This window comes from Marmota monax, unplaced genomic scaffold (genome assembly GCF_021218885.2).
Source record: "Marmota monax isolate L192 unplaced genomic scaffold, Marmota_monax_Labrador192_F-V1.1 WCK01_AAM20220418_F8-fsc00223, whole genome shotgun sequence".
NCBI lineage: Eukaryota > Metazoa > Chordata > Mammalia > Rodentia > Sciuridae > Marmota > Marmota monax.
Window position 1 is genome coordinate 1,408,580 of NW_026692990.1, and position 25,301 is coordinate 1,433,880.

A 25,301-nucleotide genomic window follows, 5' to 3' on the forward strand; every position below is an offset into this window, starting at 1 on the left:
AAAAAGTCACATACTGTATGATTCCATTTTTATAACATTTTCAAAATCACAAAATCATAGAGATGCAGAGTTAGGGATGGTGTTGGAAGGCTCTGACTACAAGCTATAACATAATGGAAATCTTTGTGGTTATGGAATAGTTCTGTATCTTGATTGTAGTGGTGGTTATGTGGATCTACATTGCATACATATATTGGAGCTACATATAGAGCTAGGGCTGGGGCTCAGTGGTAGAATGCTTGTCTAGCATGTGTGAGGCACTGGGTTCCATTCTCAGCACTACATATAAATAAATGAATAAAGTAAAGGTGCATCAACATCTTAAAATATTTTTTTAAAACTACATACACACATTATTTCAATATCAATTTCTGAGCATTGGTTTATATAATTTAAGATAAAAACGGGAATTTAAGTGAGGGGTACACAGGACCTCTATACTATTTTGCAACTCCTTGTAAATGTATAATTATTTCAAACTAAGAAGTTTCTTTTTGTTTGTTTAGAGAGCACTCTAGGGCAAGGTATGTAGCTCAGTAAAAGAGCACTTGCCTAGTATGAGTGGGGCCCTGTGTTCAATCCCCAGCACAAAAAAAGGAATTCTCTAGTGATTGTGGAGCATGGGGCTGAGAGGGACCAGTCAGGATAAAGGTAGGAACAAGCAGTGTAGAGAATCTTGTCAGGTGAAGGATGCCATATGAACCATTAGAATATTTTTTGTGATGGAAAAAAGGATAGAGATAGAAGGGATGATCCTGGAATAGAATCAACAGGGCCCTGGTTTAGAAAACATGTTTAGGAGGTGAGAAGAAAGAAGACTCAAGATGATTCCTAGGTTTCTGACTTGGGTGATTGAGTAGATGCTAGACATCTCAATTAAAAGAACCATAACTTCAGAGCCAGAAGTGTACTAGGAGTAGACAGAAGCCATGTTTTTCTGCTCTGTTATACCCTGGTGAATCTAAAAGATGTTGAGGGGTGGGTTTCTCACTATGGTACCCAGGTAGGCTTCAAAAACTCTTGGGCTCAATCAGTCCACCTCCCTCAGCTTCCCAAGTAGCTAGGATCACAGGCATACCCCTCCATGCCCAAGATGTTTGATTTTTTTGAGAATTTTGTGAAATCCATTTAAGTCTTTTGGAGTACCCTACTATGTATTGGGAAGCCAGATATTTACACAACTTTCCCTTCGACTTCATTCCTTGTCAGCCTGGTACATTTACTTAAGAAATGAGTTTCAAAGCAGTTAAGAGTTGTATGACATTGGGCTTTGATTTCTTCCTCTGCAAAATGAGCACTGTGTTTTGTAATAAAGTAATCATAATAGTTTGCTCTCTGGGTTTTGTGAGAATTAAATGAGATAACATATGAAAAGTACTCAACATTCATCAAGTACCTAATAAATGCTTGCTACCACAGCTAAAAATAAAAAATTAGAGTGATAAGAAAATGTTGAAATGTAATAGACCCTGTCAATCGTAGCCATCTGACAACAATGCTCAGATTTTCTAGAGACTATTTTTCCTTAATTTGTTTTCTAGTTCCTTCAGTGATCCTTAAAGAGTGGTCCGCCTATAAAGGGAAGTCACCTCAGACCCCTGAACTGGTGTCTGCACTAACATTTCGGGAATGGACTTGCCCAAACCTGAAGAAGCTCTGGCTAGGCAAAGCAGTTGAAGACAAGAACAGAAGGATGCGAGCTTTCCTGGCCTGTATGAAGTCTGACACACCCAGTATGCTCAATCCAGCTAATGTCCCCACCCATCTGCTGCTCATGTGCTGTGTACTCCGGTAAGCCATGTGACAGGGAAGTAGCTAGTTCCTTTCTCTTTTACTTTTTTTTTTTTGGACAATGATTTTAAGTAAGTGTTTTTATGGTGTTTCATTGCGGGGAAATTTTTGATTCACGTTCACCTTAAACTTCAGAAACACTGAAAATTATTGTTAGAATACTCACCCCAGCTTATGATCCTTTGTCATCATCATATCATGAATAATCCCTCATTTTTGTCCCTTTCAGTCCTCATTCCTGATCCAGTTCCCTTCTCCTTTCTACGAAGAGTCCTTCATTCTTGAGTATTCGATTTGTGCACTTCCAAGCTATATTACATATGTTTGTATTTATATCCATATCCATATCCATATCCATGCACAGTATTTTTTTTTTTTTGGTGCTGGGGATCCAAACCAGGGTATTGTGCATGCCATTCAAGTTCTATATCCTTAGCTCCAATAGTATTTTTTGTATATGTACTTTTTTTTTTCTCCTGGTGCTGGGGATTGAAACTAGGGATGCTTTATTACTGAGCTACTTTCACGGACCTTTTTATTTTATTTTTTTAATTTTGTGTCTTGCTAAGTTGCTAAGACTAGCCTCAAACTTGTGGTCCTTCCACCTCAGCCTCCCAAGTAGCTAGGAATAAAAGCACACACCACCATGCCCTGCTTTTTTTTTTTTTTTTTTTTTTTTAAGAGTCTGGATATTATTACGTTGCTCAAGATGGCCTTGAATTCCTGGGCTCAAAGTGGTAATCCCACCTCAGCCTTTTGAGTAGCTGGGACTACAGATGTACACCATCTCACACAGCTAGAGTTTTATTTGTTTGTTTGTTTGTTTGTTTTGCTTTTTTTGACATGAAAGGTATTGTGCTATATACCTCATTCTATTTCTTAGCTTTCATTTACTGTTCTTCTTTCCTTCCTTTCTTGACAAGGTCTCTGTGATGCTCACACTGGTCTCATACTAATGGACTCAAGTACTCCTCCCACCTCAGCCACCTTAGTAGCTGGAACTATAGACATGATCCACCCCACATTCAGAGTTATTTTTTAGGTGTATCCATATTCATATATGGTTCATTCCACTTAACTGCTGGTTATGTTCCATCAAATACTGATATCACAGTATTTTATTGATAGATGAATGGATAGTTGTTTCCAGTTCTTTGGAATTACAAACATTGCTTAATAGTTGTCTCTTCTCTGTCTTTTTGTGTTCCTTTGTCAGTTTATCTGAAGTATATACTCAGGAGTAGCATTTCTGGATCCTGTAAAAATACATGTAGATTCAGAGCAATGTTGCCAATTGCACTAGATAAAACTGCTAATTTGTATTCCTATGAACAATACATAAGGTTTTCTAATTCCTCATTTTGCTACTACTGATTGTATAACTTAATTTTTACCACTCTGGTAGGTTCCTAATAACATTTTAATTTGCATTTCTTTTGATTACAGATGAGACTGATCTTTGTTTTTCTTTATTCTGGTGCTACAGATCAAAACCACTGTCTTATGCATGCAAAGGAGGCGTTCTACCACTGAGCTCTATCCCCAGCCCTAATCTTCTCTGTTTTTATGCTGATTAGCCATTTGAGTTTTCTCATTCCGAAGCACTTATTTACTTATCTTGCAACTTTCTATGAGATTATTTGTCTTTTCTCCTTGGTTACTGAAGTTCCTTGTCAGATACACAGCAGATATCTTTTCTGTATTTGTATTAGTTGCATGTGCTTATGTGTATATGTGTATGTATATATCAAATATCTTTTCCTATTCATCAGCTTGTTTAAATTTTATGCACAATAGCCTTTATTGAACAGAAGTATTTCATATTAGCCAAACTTTTATTGTTTCATCTTGTTTTGTTTTGTTTTGACTGGGGATTGAACCCAGGGATGCTTTACCACTGAGATACATCCCCAGTCCTTTTCATTTCATTTCACTTCATCCCATTTATTTATTTATTTCATTTAAATTTTTTGGTGCTCGAGATCAAACCCCGGGTGCTTAACTGCTTAATTGCTTAGGGCATCACTGAGTTGCTGAGGCTGGCTTTGAGATCTTCCTGCCTCAGCCTCCCGAGCCGCTGGAATCATAGGCATGTGCCACTGTGCCCGGCCTCCTTTTTATTTTTGGAGACACAGTCTTATTAAGTTGCTGTTGGTCTTGCTAAATTCGCTGACCTATAACTTGCAATTCTATTGATTCAACCTCCCTCCTAAATTGCTGGGTTTACAGGTGTGTACCACCACTCCCAGCTCTTAGACCTTTTATTTTTATAATTACATATATACAGAAATGTTGGAAGAATAACCACCTTGTAGATTCTAATAATTAATATTTTACTGTGCTTTATCTGACAGAACTATCCATCTGTTAATTTCTAGTCACCTATTTAACCATTCTTCTTAACAAATTTCCAAGTAACTTTCAGATATCAATATACTTTCCTTCTCCTCATGAAGTATTTTGCTGAGCACAGTGGTGTACACCTGCAATCCTAGCAACTTGGGAGACTGAGGCAGGTGGATTGCAAGTTCAAGGGCAGCCTCAGCAACTTAGGCCCTGAGCAACTTAGCCAGACCCTTTTCAAAATAAAAAAATGTGAAGGGCTGGGGATATATCTCGGGGGTAAAGTGCCCCTGGGTTCAATCCACAGTACCAAAAAAATATTTATTTTGGTTTTGCCAAACCCATTAATATGTACTTTTATACTGTATATTTTTGTCTTTATTTAATAAACTCCCCCTATTCTTAGGTCATAACGATATGTTTCTAAATTTTCTTATAATTTTATAATTTCATGTCATGTTCTTAATATAGTGGGTATTTATTTTGTACATGTTCAGAAATTCTGTGCATGTTGAGAAAAAGGATGTTACTTCATTACCTCATTTTCTCTATATAATAAGCCAGTTCCCCAGTGATTATTAAATGACCCCTTCTTTCCTTACTGATTTGTATTACCACCTTCCTCTGCACCAGTTTCCTATATATACATGAGTCCACTCCTGGATTCTAATTTGCTCCATTGCCCATTTGATCCCTCATCAATATTATGCTGTTTTACTTATTAAGGGTTTGAAAGTTGCCTTAATAATCAGTTACGGCAAATCTTCACTCTGCACTTCTAGTTTCACAATTTTACTAGCTAGCTATTCTTATATCCTATAAATCATTATTCTATGTACACTTTAGCATCAATCCAATTTCCACAAAATATTGTTGAGATTTTTTTACATTGAACTGAATTTGTAAATTAATTTGGAGTACACTGACATCTTTATACTGTTAAGTCTTTCCATCCATAAGTCAGAGTTTACCTTTCATGTATTCAAGTCTCTTATATCTTAGGATTAATTTTTTTCCATAGAAGTCTGGACTTTAATTCCTAAGTACCTGGTATGTATTGTTTTGATTATGAATGGTGTCCTGTTCACTATTATATTTTCTCATTGTTTGTTTTCTGGAATAGAGGTAGTAAGTTGTTTATATATATATATATAAAGGAGAGGACCAGTCCTACAAGTAATAGAGCAGTGCACTTTGACACTGAGCAGAACTTAGTTTGAATTGTCCTTTTCTAGCACTTTTCAGCATGAATAAGTCACTTTAGCCTTTCAGAACATTTTTTTTCCACTGTAAATGGTGTGTTAATCAGCTTTCTATCACTATGACAAAATACATGGAAAGCAACTTATAAAGAGGAAAGATTTATTTTGGCTCACAGTTTCAGAGATTCTGTCTATGGTCTGTTGGCTCTGCTGTTTCTTGGCCTGTGATGAGGCACAACATTATAAGAGGGAGGGCATGGTGAAGCAGAGCTACTTACCTAATGGTAGACAGGAAGAGAAAGAGAGAGAAAGGGACTGGGGAACAAGACATATCCTTCAAAGATATGCCCCCCAGTGACCTACTCTCCCCAACTAATCCCCACCTCCTAGTGTTTCCACCACTTCCCTATAGTGGCATGGGCTGTCTACCAAGTCTTTACCACATGACCTTTGGGGGATATTTCATATCTAAACCATAACAAATAACAATAATGATTCTTATTTCTCAAGAGCTGTTTGGACATTGAGAAAAATGTTAGGAAGTAGAAGGAGTAAACCTTTATCCATTTTTCTTATTGTAAAAGACTCCCAAGGCACCAATTTAATTGTCAAAGTAGTTAGGGAATTATACAGGGAAATATATATTGAGCACCTCTTATGGGGTAGGGCCTCTGCATGCATTATCTCAATGCCCAAACAGTAGTGGAAACTCTAGGAGGTGGGACCTAGTTGTAAAGAGTGGATCACTGGGGGCTTAGAGGTAGGGGGCTAGGGTTGTAGCTCAGTGGTAGAGCATTTGCATAACATGTATGAGGCACTGGGTTCAATTCTCAGCACCACATAAAAATAAATAAATAAAATAAAGGTATTGTGTCCATCTACAGCTTTAAAAATGTTTTAAAAAAATTGTAAGGTAGGTAAGACAGAAAGTAGGATCTATTGTTAGATTTGGCACCAATGACAACAGTGTTAAATGATAGCTTACTGCTAAAAGTAAGGATAAAGATACAAAGATTACTTTGTTTAAAAAAAAGTCCAAAAAGAATAGGCAGCATCTAGAGTCGTGTAGTATAGGATGAAATTGCCCTGTATAAATCAGTAACCAAGTGTACTTCAAATCATCAAGAACAGGTACTATAATATTACCTGTTGTGTCTGCTACGTCAGCCCTTTTTTCTTTATTTCTCCTCTTGGTTTTGTGAGTTTTGTTTTGTTACTAGGGATTGAACCCAAGGTGCTTTACCACTGAGCTACATCCCCAACTCTTTTTATTTTTTATTTTAAGACAGGGTCTCACTGAGTGGCTAATGCTGGCCTTGAACTTGTCATTCTCCTATCTCAGCTTCCCAAATTGCTGGGATTTTAGGCGTGTGCCACCATGCTCAGCTAAGTCAGTCTTTTGTGTGTGATGTTTCTAATCTTTAAAATAGTGTTGAAAATTAGATGAGGCTACAGGCTCAAAGAGCAGTAATTCACAACAATGGTATAACTTGGAAAGGAGGGATGGTAAGAGGGTTTGAACTCAATGCTCCCCAACTTTTGAATTCCTATTTTTTAAGCCAAAATGTGGGAACAAACAGTTTTTACAACAAAATATGGTTGGAAATTAAAAAATTAACTTAAATGAAAATTAACTTATTCTAAATAGTACATTCCCCAGCAAAAGTAAAGACTGGGTAGGAATAATGAGCCATAGCCTAATTGAGTACAGAGTCTGAATTTCTCAATTACTTCTAGTAATAGATAAAATATGCCTCTCAGGACAGAAAAAGTAATATTAGGGAAGTTGTGTAACTAAAATGTATGTTGGTGAAGTTCCTAGATAGTTAATCTAGAGAAATAAGAGTTTTCTAGAAAGGATTGATACAGTTTAAGGAAGGCAGGATACAAGGATTGGATTGCATCTCTGCTGAATGTGGAGAGACATGCACCAAGGCCCCATCATTTCTAGCAAAAGTTCATTCAAATCTCAACAGTCTTCTAGATATAGAACATGGAATTGGACAAGAGCTCTCCTTTTGACTTCCTGGTAAAATTGAGGAGTCTCTCCCATGAAACAATTCTGTTAAGAAATACTGGATTGCCAGACACGGTGGTGCATGTCTTTAACCCTAGCTACTTACAAGGCTGAGGCAGGAAAATCCCAATTCTGAGACAAGCCTGGATAGCATAGTGAGACCCTGTCTCAAAACAAACAAACAAAAAAAACCCACTGGATTCACTCCTAGCATTGTGTTTACTATGTGCCATCCTGATAAGTAAAAAATGAAAATATATGGAAACTATTTTTAATTTGCTTGTCAGTATAATTCTGAAGTTCATCAGAGAGCAAATGAGCAAGAGTAGCTTAACATTTTTCAAAAAGAAAACAGGAGCTAGATGTGGTGAACTCCTGTAACCCAGCAACTCTAAGGCAGGAGAATTCCAAGTTCAAGGCCAACATCAACAACTTAATGAAGCCCAAAGTAACTTGGAGAGGCTCTGTCTCAAAATAAAAAGGGGTTGTACGTGGCTTAGTTGTAAAAGCACCTCTGGGTTCAATCCCTGGAACCAAAAAGAAAAAGAACAAAAGGAAGTCTCATGACTCAAATGATATCCAAAATATATAAACTCATTATGAAATATTGTGCCAGTATTGTTATTTTATAACAAATAAAACTTAAGACCATAGACATATTAGAACTTAAAATACATGAAAGGACACAAATCATTGAGGAAGAAATGAATTTCCAAAGTAATTGTTGTTAGAGAATTGAATCTGTATCTGGGGAGACATATCTGATATGAATCTCAGATGGACTGATTATAGATGTAAATTTTTTAATACCTTTATTCAATTTGTTTATCGTATGTGGTGCTAGGGATCGAACCCAGTGCCTTAAGTATTAATTTAACTTTCTTTGAGATAGGAAAGGTATCAGAAACAAGGCAATCTCAGTTACAAACAATCAGGAAAGGTAAATACCTCGGTTGCTTGTGGCTCCAAATCACCAAGTCAAAATTTAACTTGGAGGTCTGTGCAATAAGATAACCATACAGGGTTTGATCATCTCTCACGTATTCATTTTTTTTTAATTTTGATGGACAGAATACCTTTATTTTATTTGTTTATGTGGTGCTGAGGATCGAACCCAGTGCCTCACGCATGCCAGGCAAGCGCTCCACCACTTGAGCTACAGCCACAGCCCATCATCTCTCATGTATTCTTGAATATCTAAGAGACTGGAAGTATACTCAGGAGAGGGATCCAGTTATATATTCCTACCTGACTCAACATGGGAATTTGAACAAGGTGAAAATAAAAGCCAGGATAGGGTCTAGTGATGTAGCTCAGTGGTAACATGTGAGCTAACATGTGCCTAACATGTGAGGCCTTGGATTTGATCTCCAGAACAACAACAACAAAATCCAGGACAGAATTGTACACTGCCTAAATTTTTAATGAATGCTCCAACATACACAAAAATCCCCTTGAGATTGATGGAAGCTTTATTACTCAATGTATTTATACACAAATTTGACCAATCATTGGCTGCCTAATGAGATATGGTAATCCAAAGGAGACCCCCTAGGAAGCTAGGATTAAAAATGAAAAGAAGAATTAAAAATCTGAGCAGGAATGTCCTGGCCCACACCTTGCAGGGGACACAGATTTTTTTTTTTTCCAAAAATAGTTCAGATTAGTCACTAAACAAACACCAGCAAAAATGACAGTACTTACTCAGGGAATTTGAAGTCCAGAGTTGCTATAATATATTATCAAAACGATCAATTTCCAATAAGAAATTACTAAACTTGCAAAGAAGAAATACTGTGTGGCTCATACACAGGGAAAAAATCAGTGATTTGAAACTGTCTCTGAGGAGATATAGATGTTAGATGTGCTATCTAAAGACTTTTTAATCAAATCTACTGTTAGGAATTGGATATGAGGTTGCCACCCTGCCCCCCGCCCAAAAATTAAAAGCTAATGATTAAATTATGAGAACTGTGACCTAAATTGGTGAATTAATCCATTTAATGGATTAACAATTTGAAAAGACTACTGGCTGATAATTGTAGGCAGGTAGGGCGCGGCTAAAGTAGGTCACCAGGAATGTGCCTTTGGAGTTTATATCTTGTCCCTGGCCCTTTTCCTTCTCTCTACTTTCTAGTTGTCATGAGCTGAGCGGCTTTCCTTCACGCCCTTCTACCATGATGTTCTGCCTTATCTTGGGCTCAGAGTGATGGAGCCAGACAACCATGGACTGAATTTCTCAAACTATGATATCAAAATAAACTTTTCTCCTCTAAATTGTATTCTCAAGTATTTTAGTCACAGCAACAAAAAAATTGACAATGTTACAAATATATTCATAGAACTGGAGGAAACCATATTTCAAGAATTACAGGGGGGACTAGAGGATAGCTTGGGATAGCTTAGCTTAGTTTAGCATGCATGAGGCCATGGGTTTAATCCCTAGCACAAAGGAAGTAAAAAAGTAACTATACACTTTATGGTTATAGTGGTAAATTTTTTAATTTTTATTTTACCACAACAAGAAAGGAAGGCAAGGGATGAGACTTCCATAAATTCAGAGTAAGGAGATAGCAATATTTCAATTTCACTGATTAAAAATTATAAAAACAAATCTTTAATGTTTCTGGAGTTCGTCCTAAGGACATCAGCAAATGGAGAAAGATTCATTCAAGAAAACCTACTACAAAAAGTGAGTAGGGCTAATATACAGCTTTCTTCTCCCAGAGAGAGCACAGGAGAAAAGCATTAGCTATGTTGTCCCTGATCATAAGGTGAGCAGCACCACAGTAGCCCCAGAAGCCATTGGTTATTACAGTCAAGCTTTGTTAATTCACAAGGCCATTTACATTTCAGGATAACTAGGCTTGGACCCTTCAGGTGGACAGCCACTAGGGCTAGTGGAGGGACAGTAGAAGGAGCCAAGCAAGCACTTACAAACATGAATGATATTTTGAAAGCCAGAGGCTATAACTTCACTTATGTTGTAAAAGCAACTGTTTTGCTGGCTAATTATTTGGGTTCAGTCAATTAAATCTGCAAGCAGTATTTTCGGTTTCCTGCTAGAACTGCTTACCGTTTTGCAGTTTTGACCAAAGGACACTGTCTTCCAATTAAAGCAATTGTAGTCCAAGGACCTCTCACAAAAGCATGACTATAAGGGTACCCAGTGTTGTTTAGAGTGGAATTTTCATTGAGTTTTTAAATTAACGTCTTAATTGTTAGAATTGATGTTGGTATGCAAAGAAAGGAAGGCAAGGAATGAGATGTCCAGAAATTCAGAATAAGGTGTAATCAAGCCTCTATCCAGCAAAATCTCAATTTAACTGGTAAAAATTATTAAAACAGAAATTATTCATGGATTTGTTTAAAATAACCGAAGTCATTGTTGAAACATATAGGGAGAGTTGAACATGAAGTGAAGAAGAGAGAGATAATCTCACTGGTGCTATCAGTTACACTGTGTACGTTTATAATTGCTGAATATGCGAGAAAGACACTCATTACATAGATACTCAAATAAATAAAAGTAAAGAGAAATAACATGTAGGGAAGATGAGTTACTATTCCTGAAAAATAATGACATATCCATTTCATTCAAATCTTATTAATTTCATGATGTGAAATATTTAATTCTCATGTTAGATATGTTATTCTACTTTTACTTGAATAACATTAATATATTTATATTTGAATGGTAGATGTAAAGGAGAATAAAGTAGGCCAAAATTATATATAGACAATATTTTTAATGGAAATAAAAATGCAGATTTCAAAGAAAAGAAAGATTGAAGGCAAGGTGAAAGGAAGGGAGAGAATCTTCTAAATCTGGGTAAAAACAGCATGAGTCTTTAGCATTTGAGTTAAAATTCATTCCCTTACTCTCATATCTGTTATTATAGTAGGTCTCTTTCAGACACGAATAGCCAAGAAGACAGGGATCCCTTTTTTCCCCAGCCTTCATACTTGGGCTGTTTTACCCTGGGAGGGGAAGGCTGCCCTTTCTCATCAACTTCATCCCTGTGTCCAGGTAAGTGTGGACAAGAGGATCACTGACTAAATCCCTCCTCATAGAGCAGAAGCTCTAATCAGGGGCAATGGGCTCTGAATTTTGTGGTCCCCAACTGTGCCCAGTCCAGTTCATATGTAAGGGGGGTATTGCTACACTGGCACTAGAAACCCCACTTATATCTACTTATAGGTCCACTTATATCTACTTATAGGTAGGTAGGAAAGCATGCTTACCTCTCATGAAACAACCAGGTACTCTTCTCAGGGCGAAAAACAAGACATGAGGACAAGGAAACTGACTTTTTAGAACAGAACATGAAGAACTCCATGCCTAAGAGATGTTGAAAAACAATAGGAATCTTGATGGTGAGCAATTAAAGAGGAGGCAGGTAGCACCATGATAGAAGCAAGAAATCCAGAATGGCTCAGAAATCCAGAAATTTTATAGCAAGAACCAGAGAAATAAACAGCCAAGAGAACCCCCTCCTGGGATCACAGTAACTTAGAATCAGGAAAGGTGTGTTCATGCACTGGCTCAGGAGAAGATTTAGGGCCAAACTTCAGTGCTTTCCCTAAGCCACACTCAGACTCATCAGCACAGTATAGATGCCTCCCTGACATAAGAGGCTAAAACACCACTTCTGAGAAAACATTGTCTGAAAATACTCTGACTCAGAGGTAATTCCTAGGAATTTAGAATTAAAACTAAATGTATCCTTTCATTCTGGAAGACTGTGAATGGTCCAAGGCCATGTCTTTGTAGGAATGAAGCTAGAAGGTACCTCCAAGCTATTACTCCCTCACTGAATGTGGAGCAAAAGAGTGTAAACTCCCTGGCCTATATAGAAGCCTTCCTCCTGACATATATTCAGTGATAAAGGGTAAACATCTAACTGGCAGAGAGTTCTTAGGCATAACCTTTGACCAGTTGGTGGCTTATGCTGACCTAAAGATGACACTTAGGTAGATAGGCTAAAGGATAAAAACAAAGTGGAAAACTTTCAGCAGGGACATCAGGTATTTTACTCTGCATGGAAATAAACTTCATAGAATTATCACATCTAGGTCACTAAATAATTAAACAAGACAACAACTAAGCAATAACTTTGGCCACCTCTGGGCTGGAGAGTTGCTACATTATCTAAAATATCCTGTTTTCAACAAAATCTTCTAAGACAGGCTAAGAAAACATGAATGTATAACCTATAGGCAGCAAATAAATCAGGGTTTTGAAGGGGCTCAGGTGGTAGACATAGCAAAGACTTCAAATCAGTGTAAGTATGTTCAGAGAACTCAATGAAGCCATGCATAAAGAATTAAGTGAAGGCATGATGATTGTCAATAAAGAGAAACTAAAAAAAAGAACCAAGTAGATATTCTGGAGTTGAAAAGTACAGTAACTGAAATGACAAATTTACTGGAGAATATCTATAGATTTAGCTGGGAGAAGAAAGAAGCAGCACACATGAAAATAATCAACAATATTATGTGATCTGAAGAACAGAGAGGAAAAAAAAAGTGAACAGAGCTTAAGAGAAATGAGTGACACCATTAAGTAGTGAACCAGCATGAATATGATATAGTACCAGAATAAAAGAGAAATGGGGGAAATATTTTTTAAAAACTGTTTGAAATTTTCTCAAATTTAATGAAAAACTATATATTCAAGAAGCTCAATTAACTTCAGGATAAACTCAAAGAGGACCACATCAGACATGATGAATGACATAACCTACATAATGATCTTTCCTGGCAGTCTTTTTTTTTTTTTTTTGGTATGGATTTGAATTACTGTTATTATTGCTTTCAATCTATATAACTTCAGTATTTTTATGATTTTTATTGGTGCATTATAATTACACATAATTTGATTCATTGTGACATATTCATACATGTACAAAACATAATTTGATCAATCTCATTCCCTAGTACCTACCCTTTTTCCTTCCCTTGATCCCTTTTTCTACTCTTTTGGTCTACCTTCCATTATTATGTTTTAATAAGTACATTATAATTATAATTAAAAGTGGGATTCACTGTGGTATATTCATATATGAATGTAGCATAATTTGGTAAATTTCATTCTCCAGTACTTACCTATGCCCTCTCCTCCTCCCTCCCACTTGATCCCCTTCCTCTATTCTGTTGCCTCTACTCTGGTGCTATCCATTCTATTTTAATGAGATCCATTTTTCATTCCTGGGGTTTTTTTGGGGGGAGGGGGGTTGTTATTGTTTGTTTGCTTGTTTCCTCCCTCCAGCTTCCACATATGAGACAAAACATTTGAGCATTGATTTTTTTTTTTTTTTTTTTGAGTCTGGCTTATTTCATGATGTTCTCCGTTTCTATTCATTTACCAGCAAATGACAGAATTTCATTCTTATGGCTGAGTAAAACTATTATGTATATATAACATGTTTTATTCATCCATTCATCTGTTGAAGGACACCTAGGCTTATTCCATAATTTTTACTATTGTGAATTTTGCTGCTATAAACATTGGTAAGCGTATATCACTATAGTATGCTGATTTTAGTTCTTTTGGGTAAATACCAAAGAGTGGAATAGGTGATTCATTGATAGTTTTTTACAAATCTCCATACTGCTATCTAAAGTGGTTGCGCTAATTTTTCAGTTCTACCAACAATGTGTACCCCCCGACACACACATCCTTTAGTATTTCTTATAATGCATATCTGTTGGCAACAAATTGGTAAAAGACAGCATGCTTGAGTGCTGGAAAAGAAAAATGACTCATCACATGCAAGGGAACCACAAAGACTAGACTTTTCATGGGAAATAATAAAGGACAGTAGGCAGAAGGACAGAATATTCATTATAATGAAATAAAACATTATCAACTATGAGTCTTGCGTTCAATAAAACTATGTTTCAAAAATGAAGACAGGCCAGGTGCAGTGGCACACGCCTGTGATTCCAGCAGCTCCAGAGGCTGAGGCAGGAGGATCCTGAGTTCAAAGCCAGCCTCAGCAATAACAAGGTACTCTGCAACTCAGTGAGACCCTGTCTCTCAATAAATAGATAATAAGGCTGGGGATGTGGCTCAGTGGTTAAGTGCCCCTGAGTTCAATACCCAGTACTCCCTACCAAAAAAGAAGACGGGCATTTCAAATAAAGAAAAGCAGAAAATTTATTAGTAGATCTGTTTTCTGAGGCGTACGAAGTATGGAAAGCTGAGTTTAGTTGAGTATGTGACTGTAATCCCAGTGACTCAAGAGACTGGGAGGAATGTCATAAGTTCCAGGCCAGCCTGGACAATTTAGCAAGACACCATCTCAAAAAGGACTGGGGTTGTAGCTCAGTGGTAGAGTGCCCCTGGGTTCGATCACCAGTGCTTCAAAAGGAAACAAAAAGTATTAAAGTATTAAAATTTATACTTAGAAAATGTCTACTAAAAGAATACATAAAAGAAATAGTAACAAAAGAGACATGAGAAATGTGAAATACAACACGGTAGATTCAAATCTGCCATGACGAGCTGAGGTTGTAGCTCAGTGGTTGAGTGCTTGCCTAGCATGTGTGAAGTACTGGGTTTGATTCTCAGCACCACATATAAATAAATAAAATAAAGATCCATCAACAACTAAAAATTATTCTTTAAAAAATCTGCCATAGGGCTGGGAATGTGGCTCAAGCGGTAGCGTGCTCGCCTGGTATGCGTGGGGCACTGGGTTCGATCCTCAGCACCACATAAAAATAAAATAAAGATGTTGTGTCCACCAAAAACTAAAAAATAAATATTAAAAAAATTTTAAAATCTGCCATGGTGGTAATAAATTTGAATGGATTACAAATTTAGTCAAAAGGCAGAAATTGTTGGCTTGGGTAAGGAAACACTGTTTAAAGGAGATACACTTCAATAAATTAAACGATACAAATATGTTGCAAATAAAAGGATAGAAAAAGTTACACATAAACAACCACCATAAGAGAGCTATACTCAGAATGCTAGTAGCAAATATTAAGATAATAAAAATATATAATTAGAAGCAAAGAGGGTGTGTTAACTTTCTATCACTGTGACAAAATACCTGACAGAAACAACTTCAAAGTAGGAAAGCTTTATTTGGCTCAATAGTTTCACAGGTTTCAATTCATAGTTACTGAGTCCAATGGTTTTGGGGCATTTAGTGAGGTAATCCATAATGGTGGGATGTGTGCAGTAGAACAAAGCTGATCGCCTTATGGCAGCCAGGGAGCAGAGAGAGAAAAAATATGCAGGGAAAGAGACTGGGGATAAAATACAGCCTTCAAGGGCATGCCCCCCAGAACCCAACCTACCAACTAGGCTCCACCTCCTAATAGTCCATTGAATTATGAATCAATGATCTAATCACCTTCTAAAGTGAACACTGTGACATTCAATACCTGTGAACACTGTGACCTTCAATACTGTAGGTTTTGGGGGACATTTCACATCTAAACCAGATATTTTGTAATGATAAAAGATTAAGTTCATCAGGAAAATACCATTATATGGACTTAACAACAGAGCCCCAAAATGTATGAAATCAAAACTGACAAAAAAGAGCTGGGTGTGGTTGTGCATGCCTATAATCCCAGCAACTTGGGAGGCTGAAGCAGCAGAATCACAAGTTTAAGGTTAGCCTCCGCACTTAAGAGAGGCCCTAGGCAATTCAACAAGACCCTGTCAAAAAAAAAGGGGGGGGGGGCTGGGGATGTGGCTCAAGCGGTAGCGCACTCACCTGGCATGCGTGTGGCCCAGGTTCGATCCTCAGCACCACATACAAAGATGTTGTGTCCGCCGAAAACTAAAAAATATTAAAAATTCTCTCTCTCTCTCTCTCTCTCTCTCTCTCTCTCTCTCTCTCTCTCTCTCTCTCTCAAAACAAAATAGAAAAGGTTTGGGGATGGGGCTCAGTGGTAAATTGCCCCTGGATTAAATCCCGAGTACTATGTGAAACAAAGAAAAAGGAGAAATAGACCATTTAACAATAATAATCAGGGTTTTGAGGTGTAGCTCAGTTGTAGAACATATACTTAACATGCACAGACCCTGGGTTCAATTCCTATCACCAAAAATGGTAATAATCAGAGCATTCAATATTACACTTTCAACAACTTTGCAAAACATCAAGGATATAAAACACCTGAACCATAAAATAAACTAGTTGTAACAAACATCTATATAATACTCCACACAACAACAACAGAATACGTGTAAGTATTCTGCTGTTGTGTGGAGTATTATAGATGGTGCATATGCATCCATTCTGCATGATAGAACATAAACTGTCGTCTTAGACTGTAAAGCGAGACATGGTGAATTTAAAATGATTAACAGTGACATGAGATTAGAAATTATTAACAAAAAGAAACTTTGAAAACATAAATATGTCAAAATTGATCAGCACAGTCCTACATAACAAATGAGCCAGAGGAGAAATTACAAGGGAAATTAGAATATACTGAGATACAACTAAAGCAGTGCAAGGAGAGTAATATATAGCTATAAATATCTATAATATAGAGGAAGGCCTGAAATTAACAATGTAGTCTTCAAGCCAGACACAGTGGCTCACATCTGCAATCACAGTGACTCAGGAGGCTGAGTCAGGAAGATAGTAGTTTGAGGCCAGCCTGAGCAACTTAGCAATACCCTGTCTTAAAAAGGACTGGAAGTGTGGCTCAGAGGTAGAGACCCTCTGGGTTCAATCCCCAGTGCCACTAAAAAAAAAAAAAGAACCTTAATCTTATAAAAATTAGAGAAAGATCAAATTAAACCTTTTCCCACAAGAAACCAGGTGAACCCAGTAGCATTTCCTGTAATCCCAGCTTCTCTGGAGACTAAGACAGGAGAATCACTTGAGTCCAGGACCAGTATGAGTAACATAGCAAGACCCAGAATGAAAAAGATTAAAACGAGAAAATCATATTACACTAAGCTGGAAGAATTGTTCACAGGTAAACACTAGATTGGATATAAAGAAAGTAAAGAACAGAATTAACAAAATTGACATGCCTTTACTAGAGTGACGGGGGGGGGGGGGCGGGGGAGAGACTGAAGTTACTAATAAGGAATGAGCAGGGGGGGCATTACTATTGCCCTTAGAGAAATAAACAAGAATCCAGGAGATTATTATGCCAACAAATTAAGTAACACATGCAATTGACAAACCCCTAAAAAATCACAAATTACTGAAACTAAAGAAGAAACAGGAAATCTGAACAGAAATATAATGAATAAAGAGCTTAAATTTGTGATTAATATCTTCTTACAAAATAAAGATCAGGACCAGGTAGCTTCACTGATTAATTCTACCAAGCATTTAAAAAATTATATCCAATCTTTTACAAATTTTTCTGAAAAATAAAGGAGAAAGGAACACTTTCCATTTCAATTCTGTGATTATAGACGTATAGTCCTTATGAGTGATAGGTGCAAAACTTCTCAACCAAACAATAATAAACCAAATCAAGCAATATATATAAAGGATTGTAAGCATGAACAAATGAAATTCATACCTGGAATGAATGTAAGATTTGTTTAACATTGAAAAACAATAAAAATGTAATAAACCATACTTACAGAATAAAGGACAGAAATTATAAGGCAATTTCAATAGACAGTAAAACATTTGTCCAGATCCGATTCCCTTTTATGATAAACACAGAGAATAGAAGGAAACCTTATCATTTGATAAAGGCCATCTATGAAAACCCCACAGTTAACATTCTATACTGTGCCAGAATGCTTTCTAATTATTTTTTGGGAGGGAGGGGTTGTACTGGTGCTTTGCCACTGAGCTACATCTGCAGCCATTTTTATTTTTTATTTTGAAACAGTCTTGCCAAATTGTTAAGGATCTCAAAAAGTTGCTGAGGCTGACCTCAAATATGTGATCCTCCTGCTTCAGTCTCCTGAGTTGCTGGGAATATAGACAGGTGCCACCACACCTGGCAAGAGTCTGTTAATAATGAGAACAAGGCAAGAATGTTCATTGTTTCCCTTCCTTTTCAACATTGCAGTAGAAGTTCTGTCCAGCTTAAGAAGAAGGAGCCTTTTTGTTGTTAGACTTCAGTGTTTGATGTCAAAATAGGCAACTTCATGAAACTCAAGAAGATGGAGCTGGTCCTGGCCAGATGCTACTCTATACAAAGCCATCAAGAATAATGTTGATGATGGCTCTTCAGACTGCACCTATAGCCATGCTCTCTAGTGGCTAGAATTGACCACTATTCTCAAAAAGTGACTGCTGCTATGGGCAAGAAGAAAATTGCCAACAAGTCTAAGATCAAGTTTTGAGAAAGTTTAGAACTACTATTACTTCATGTCCACAAGGAACACTGTCGATATGCCTTTGAGCAAAACTGTCATCAATAGCCATGTATGGTGGCTCAGGAGAATGATGCAGGGGTGTTGTAAGTTCAAAGCCAGTCTTAGCAACTTAGCAAGACCCTGTTTCAAAAAATAAAAAGTGCTAGGAATATGGCTCAGTGACCCTGGGTTCAACCCCTGGTTCCAGTATATGTATATATATCATCAACAAAAGTGTCTTCAGGGACCCTGCTCTTAAAAACAAGAACTGACCAGAGGTCAAGTTTAAGTTTGAAAAGGAGTACAAAGATGGGCAAGAACAAGTAGTTCTTTCAGAAGCTGCAGATTTAAATGTTATTTTGTTCTGTCACTAAAAATAAAATTCCCTGGAACAAAATAAATAAAAGGCATAAATACTGTAAAGTAAAAATCATGGGACATGTAGATTATTCTGTAGGTTAGATTTCTTCAATACAATGCCAGAGATATAAGTGACAAAAGAAAAATAGATTAGACAGGATCAAATTTTTAAACTGCTGGAAACAATACCACAACATAAAACCACAGCTACTGTAAGGGTTTGCAAACCTTGTATTTGATAAGGGCTTAGTATACAGAAAAGAGTTCTTATAACTCAAACAATGAAAGGCAATTTCTATTTTTTATCTGATCCATAAAAACAAAAATTGTACATATTAATGACATACCATATGATATTTTGATATTTGTATTCATTGCATAATATTTAATTCTGGCTAAATATATGTATCTAGCTAGGTGAGGTGGTGCATACCTGTAGTCCCAGCAGCTCAGGAAGCTGAGGCAGGAGGATTGAAAGTTCAAAGCCAGCCTCAACAAAAGTGAGGCACTACGTAACTCAGTGAGACCATGTGTCTAAATAAAATACAAAATAGGGCTGGGGATGTGGCTCAGTGGCTGAGTGCCCTTGAGTTGACTCCTCAGTACCCTTCAAAAAATGCATATATCTACTAAAACATCTCATTTCTTTATGGTGAAAACATTCAAAATTTTTCTAGTTTTTTGTTTGTTTTGATATGGGTATTGAGCCCAGGGGCATTTATCCTCTGAACCACATACCAAACCCTTTTTATTTTTTGTTTTGAGTCAAGGTCTCACTAAGTTGCTTAGGGCCTTGCTGTGTTGCTAAGGCAGGCTTTGAACTTGGGATCCTCCTGCCTCAGCTTCTTGAGCTGCTGGGATTACAGGCATGGGCCACTGTGCCTGGCTCCTTCTAGCTTTTTTAGATATATGGTACATAATTGTTATTTGTAGACAAAATATTTCAATAAACATTTTTTCAAAGGTATGCAAATGTCCAACAAGCACAAGAAGAGATGATCAATGTCATTAGTCTTTGAGGAAATGAGAAACTAGTCAACACCCATTATGGTGGTGAAAACCTAAAGGACAAACAAGTGTTGTCACAGACATGGAGGAATTGGATCCCTTATACATTGCCAGTAGGAACATAAAGATATGTCCACACAAAAACATGTTCATAAATGTTCATATAGATTTTTTTTCATAATAAGCAAAAGTGCAAATAGTCAAATGTCCATCAACTAATGAATGGGCAAACAAAATGTTATATCCACACAATGGAATATTACTCACTTATAAAATGAATTTAACTGTCGGCTCATGCTATAACATGGAGATGAACCTTGAAAACATTAGGCTACATGAAAGACCAATCACAAAAACCATATATGATTAAATAATCTATTTATATGAAGTGTTCAAGACAAGGCAAATTGATACATACAGATTAGCAATTATTAGGGGCTGGGGTGAGGAGTGAATAGAGTGATTGCTATTGTATGGGGTATTTTTGTTAGGGATAATTTAAATGCTCTGAAATTAGTAGCAATGATTCTGTAACCTGCTAATTGTACACTTTTTAAAAATATTTATTTTTAGTTATAGATGGACACCGTACTTTTATTTTCTTATTTTTATGTGGTGCTGAGGATGAACCCAGTGCCTCACAAGTGCTAGGCAAGAGCTTTATCACTGAGCTACAACTCCAGGCCCTGTACACTTTTAATAGATGAATTGTATGTCAATTTTATTTAAATAAAATTATGAAAGAAAAAATGAGATGAAATAGATCCTTAGATTATCAAAGATTAAGGAAATTTATTGCTACCAACTTGTCTTACGACAAATATTAAATGATGCCTTTAAGACTGCAATCTGTGTATGGGGTGAAGGTGGGAGTTCATAACCCACTAGAATCAAAGTGTGGAATATGATATGTCAAGAAATTTGTAATGTTTTGAACAACCCACAATAAAAAATTAAAAAAAAAAAAAAAAAAAAAAAGACTGAAAGGAAATAACAACAAATAATTATCACCTACAAAGGTAATTATGCATATATGAGTATGCTTTTCTTATTATTTAACTGACTTAAAGCAATTATTAATAATTATTAAATTATGTGTTAGCTTTAGAATAAAGGTAAAATGTACATGACTATAACATTATGGAGGAAGAGAGAACTATATTGGAACAAAGCTTGTACTGAAATTAATTTAGTATCAATTTGAAGTAGTATGTGATAAGACACATATAGTGTTCTACAGTGCAATCATTATGAAAAAGACTAAAAATATAGTAAAAAAAACCAACCATAGAATTAACATTTTTACATCACAGAATATCCTTTAGCACAAAAACAGTAAAAGAGTAACAAAAAAGGTATTTGACCTATAAATCTAACCATATTGACAGTTATATAAAATAGAAATGGTTTAAACACTTCTTCGAGACTTAATTAAAAAGGTTGAATATGCTGTCTACTAGAAAAATACTTAAGATTCAAAAACACAAATAGGTTCAAAGAGAAATATTGAAAACAAAATACCACATACAATAGCCATGTGAAAATTATTATGGTTGTACTAATACCAGACATAATAGATTTTAAGAAATGTAATATTACTATGGACATATAAGAACTTTTTATAGTGATAAATGTGTGTATTCATCAGGATTGTAACCCTGGTTGTAACCCCTAATGACAGTGTCCCATTGTTGTTGAATTTAGTATGATGATGAATGACAGTGATGTTGAATGATTAATTTAGACCCTTACTTTACTCAGCACATAATAATTACTCAACATTGGATCATAGACCCAAATGTAGTAGTTTAAACTATAAAAATTTATTGAAGCAAACAATTCAAAATTGATGATGTGGAGTTGGGCAGAGATTTCTTAGATAAAAAGACCGAAATGAAATCCATTATATATATGTTGGATTTGATTAAAATACAAAAGTTGCTTGCATTTCAAAAGCCACCATTTATGAAACTAGAAAAGGAAAACCCCACTACTAGACACAACCAACTATACCGATATCATCAGCCCTCAGAGGCTGAGACAGGAGGATGACTTCAGCTTAGGCATTCAAAGCCAGCCTGGGCAACATAGCAAGATCCCCTCACAAAGAAGGAAGGAAGGAAGGAGATAGAGACAAGGCATACACTGGAGGAATATATACAAATCTTGTATCTGATTAAGAACTTGTATCCAGAATATACAAAGAACTACAGCTGGGCATGGTGGTACATACCTATAATATCAGTGGCTGGGGAATCTGAGGCAGGAGGTTCATGAGTTCAGAGCCAGCCTCTCAGCAACTTAGTGAGGCCCTGAGAAACACAGCAAGACCCTGTCTTTAAATAAAATATAAAAAAGGGCTGAGGATGTAGCTCAGTGGTTAAGCACTCCTGGTTTCAATACCCGGTACCAAAAGAAATAAAAGCAATAACAACAACAAGAACACTTAAAACTCGAAAATAACCCAATTTAAAAATAAGTAGGGGGGCTGGGATTGTGGCTCAGCGGTAGAGCCTACCTCGCACAGGCGGGACCCGGGTTCGATCCTTAGCACCACATAAAAATAAAGGCATTGTGTTGTGTCCATCTATACCTAAAAAAATAAATATTAAAAAAAAATAAGTAGGGGCTGTGGGGCTGGGGATATAGCTCAGTTAGTAGAGTGCTTGCTTCACATACACAAGGCCCTGGGTTCAATCCACAGCACGACAAAAAAAAAAAGCCAGGAATGGGCTGGGATTGCAGCTCAGTGGTAGAGGCTTGCCTAGCATGTGTTAGGCACTGGGTTTGATTCTCAGTACCACATATGTAAATTAATTGATTAAATAAAGGTATTGTGTCCATCTACAACTAAAAAAAATGATTAAAGGATGTGAGTATCATTTCACAAAGGAAGTATACAGGATTGAAGCATAAGACATGAAAAGATTCTCAACCACAGTAATCATTAATGCAACCCACAATGAACACTATTTCATCACACAATGATGGTAATAAAAAATACAGTAACAAATATTAAAGGCTGTTGAAAGCCAGATTCCCTCATACATTGTTGATAGGAAATTAAGGTGGTATAGCTACTTTGGAGATCTGTTTGGCATTTTCTTTTTTAAGCTTTATTTATTTATTTATTTTTGTGGTGCTGGGGATTGAATTTAGGGCATTACACATGACGAGCACTTGCTCTACAAATATCTCCAGCCCACATTTGGCGTTTTCTTAAAACTCATTAACCTCTAATGGAGCATATAACTCATTTATTTCACTCCGATTTAATCCAAGAACATTGAAAAGATACGTCGGCTCAAAGTTGCACATGAATGTTCATGGAAACATTATTCATAATAGCCAAGTACTCTATCACACAGTAACACTCCCATTCCTTGCATATCCATTTTGGAAAACAATTTGGTAGTTTGTTTTTTAAACTACCATACAAGCTGGGTATAATGGCATATGCATGTAATCCCAGTGACTCGGGAGGCTGAGACAGGAGGATCCCAAGTTTGAGGCCATCATCAGCAATTTGGCAAGTCCTTGTCTCAAAAAATACAGAAGGCTGGGGATGTAGCTCAGTGGTAAAACACCCCTGGGTTCAATCCCCAGTACCAAAAATAAATAAAATAAAAATTTTTAACCCATCAAAAATTGTACTCTTGGGAAGTAAAAAATTAAGTCCTCACAAAAACCTATACACAAATATTCATAGCATTCTTATTTAATGTTTACATTTGGGTGCTTAGGATTGAATCCAGGTCCTTGTGCATGCTAGGCAAGGATTTACCACTGGACTACATACCCAGCCCACATCCTTTATTTTATTTAGTGTGTGTGTGTGTGTTTTACTGGGGATTGAACCCAGGGCCTTGTGCATGTGAGGCGAGCACTCTACCAACTGAGCTATATCCCCAACCCTCCTTTATTAATACCCTCAAACAGGAAATAACCCAGCTGCCTTTCCATGGATTATTATCTGTTGTATGCAAATACCATGGAATTCTACTCAGCAGGAAAAAGCAAGAAACAACATGAATAAATATTGAGCAAGTTGTACTTAAGTTAAAAAACAATCAAAATACCAAATTGTGAAAATGGAGAACAAATGTTTCTGGGGTACCTGGAGATTGGGAAGATAGGAGGAAATCATTGTGATTTTTTTTTAAAAGACCACATGAGATATCCTTTAGTGAAAGAACTATTCAGTATCTTTCTTGGATCAATGTCAGTACTCTGATATTTTTAGAGTTGTGCAATATAATACCATTAAGTAAGTGTCAATTGATCAAGTGTCAAGGGATCTTTCTGATTTGTGTCTTACAGTGCACATGAGTCTACAATAATATAAAAATTAAAAGTTTAAGACACATTAAACAGAGTACCATGACATATGCCTGTAATCCCAACAACTTGGGAGACTGAGAGAGAAGTATCACAGGTTCAAGACCAGACTTAACTTAGTGAGAGCCTGTCTCAAAATGAATTTTTTTCTTAAAAATTATGGGAGAGCCATGATGACAGAGTAAAGGAGGTTGTGTTCCTGGCTGCTTCATGACATGAAACCAAGAAAGCAGACAGGCAGCTTCTCCCAAGGTGGGTGAACCAAAAGGTGAGGGGACTTTATTAGAACCTAAAACTAGACATTCAAAGCAGATCGGGGACACACAAAGTTGGATATAATAAAGTAAGGAAAAAATCCACACTGGCATAGCTGCTGCCACAGCAAGCAGACGCTCCACCAGAGAGGTCCCTCTATGAGCATAGTAGAGGGATAAGGGAATTAAGGGAATGCTCATTTTGGAGAGGCCCAAGGCATTTCTGGGTACGGAGCATTTAGAGACTAAGGATATTGCCCAACAAACCTGAACAACATGCTGCATGATATCCAGCAGCATGTGGAGGACAAAAGAAGCAACCAGTTTACAACTGTGGCATTGGGGGCCAGCAGCTGAGGAAGTCAATACCTGGCAAACCCAAGTTTGGCCTGAAATACAAACACATGCTGCACAACATACAGTGTGCCTAAGTGACTAAAAAAAATCAAACATGGAGAGAGGTTTACACAAGGTTGAGGAAACCCAGCCCTACCCCTCCCTCTCCTCTGACTGCTTACAGGACCAGCTATGAAAGGAATCTGGCCAGGAATTCAGAAGAGTGGGGAGAGGAAAAATTGTTTGGAGACTGAACCCAAGACCAGTAAACATGGGGTCTGCAGGTTTCGTAGGGGACTAAGAATTGGCTCCCCCAGCACATGTATGAAACCCAAGGGTAT

The 25,301-nt window shown here is 36.8% G+C and overlaps 1 protein-coding gene across 4 annotated transcripts in view; it reads left to right on the forward strand.

Annotated features, from left to right (window-relative positions):
• Fam120c (family with sequence similarity 120 member C) overlaps positions 1-25,301 on the forward strand; it is a 127,018-nt gene that overhangs the window by 69,749 nt on the left and 31,968 nt on the right. For 3 of the 4 annotated variants that reach the window (XM_046452584.2, XM_058582038.1, XM_046452578.2), the window contains exon 10: positions 1,542-1,791. In XM_046452584.2, the coding sequence (XP_046308540.1) occupies positions 1,542-1,791 (250 nt within the window). Of the gene's footprint in view, positions 1-1,541; positions 1,792-9,490; positions 13,648-25,301 lie in introns of those variants that run through there. The other variant, XM_046452580.2, reaches the window with a different exon arrangement.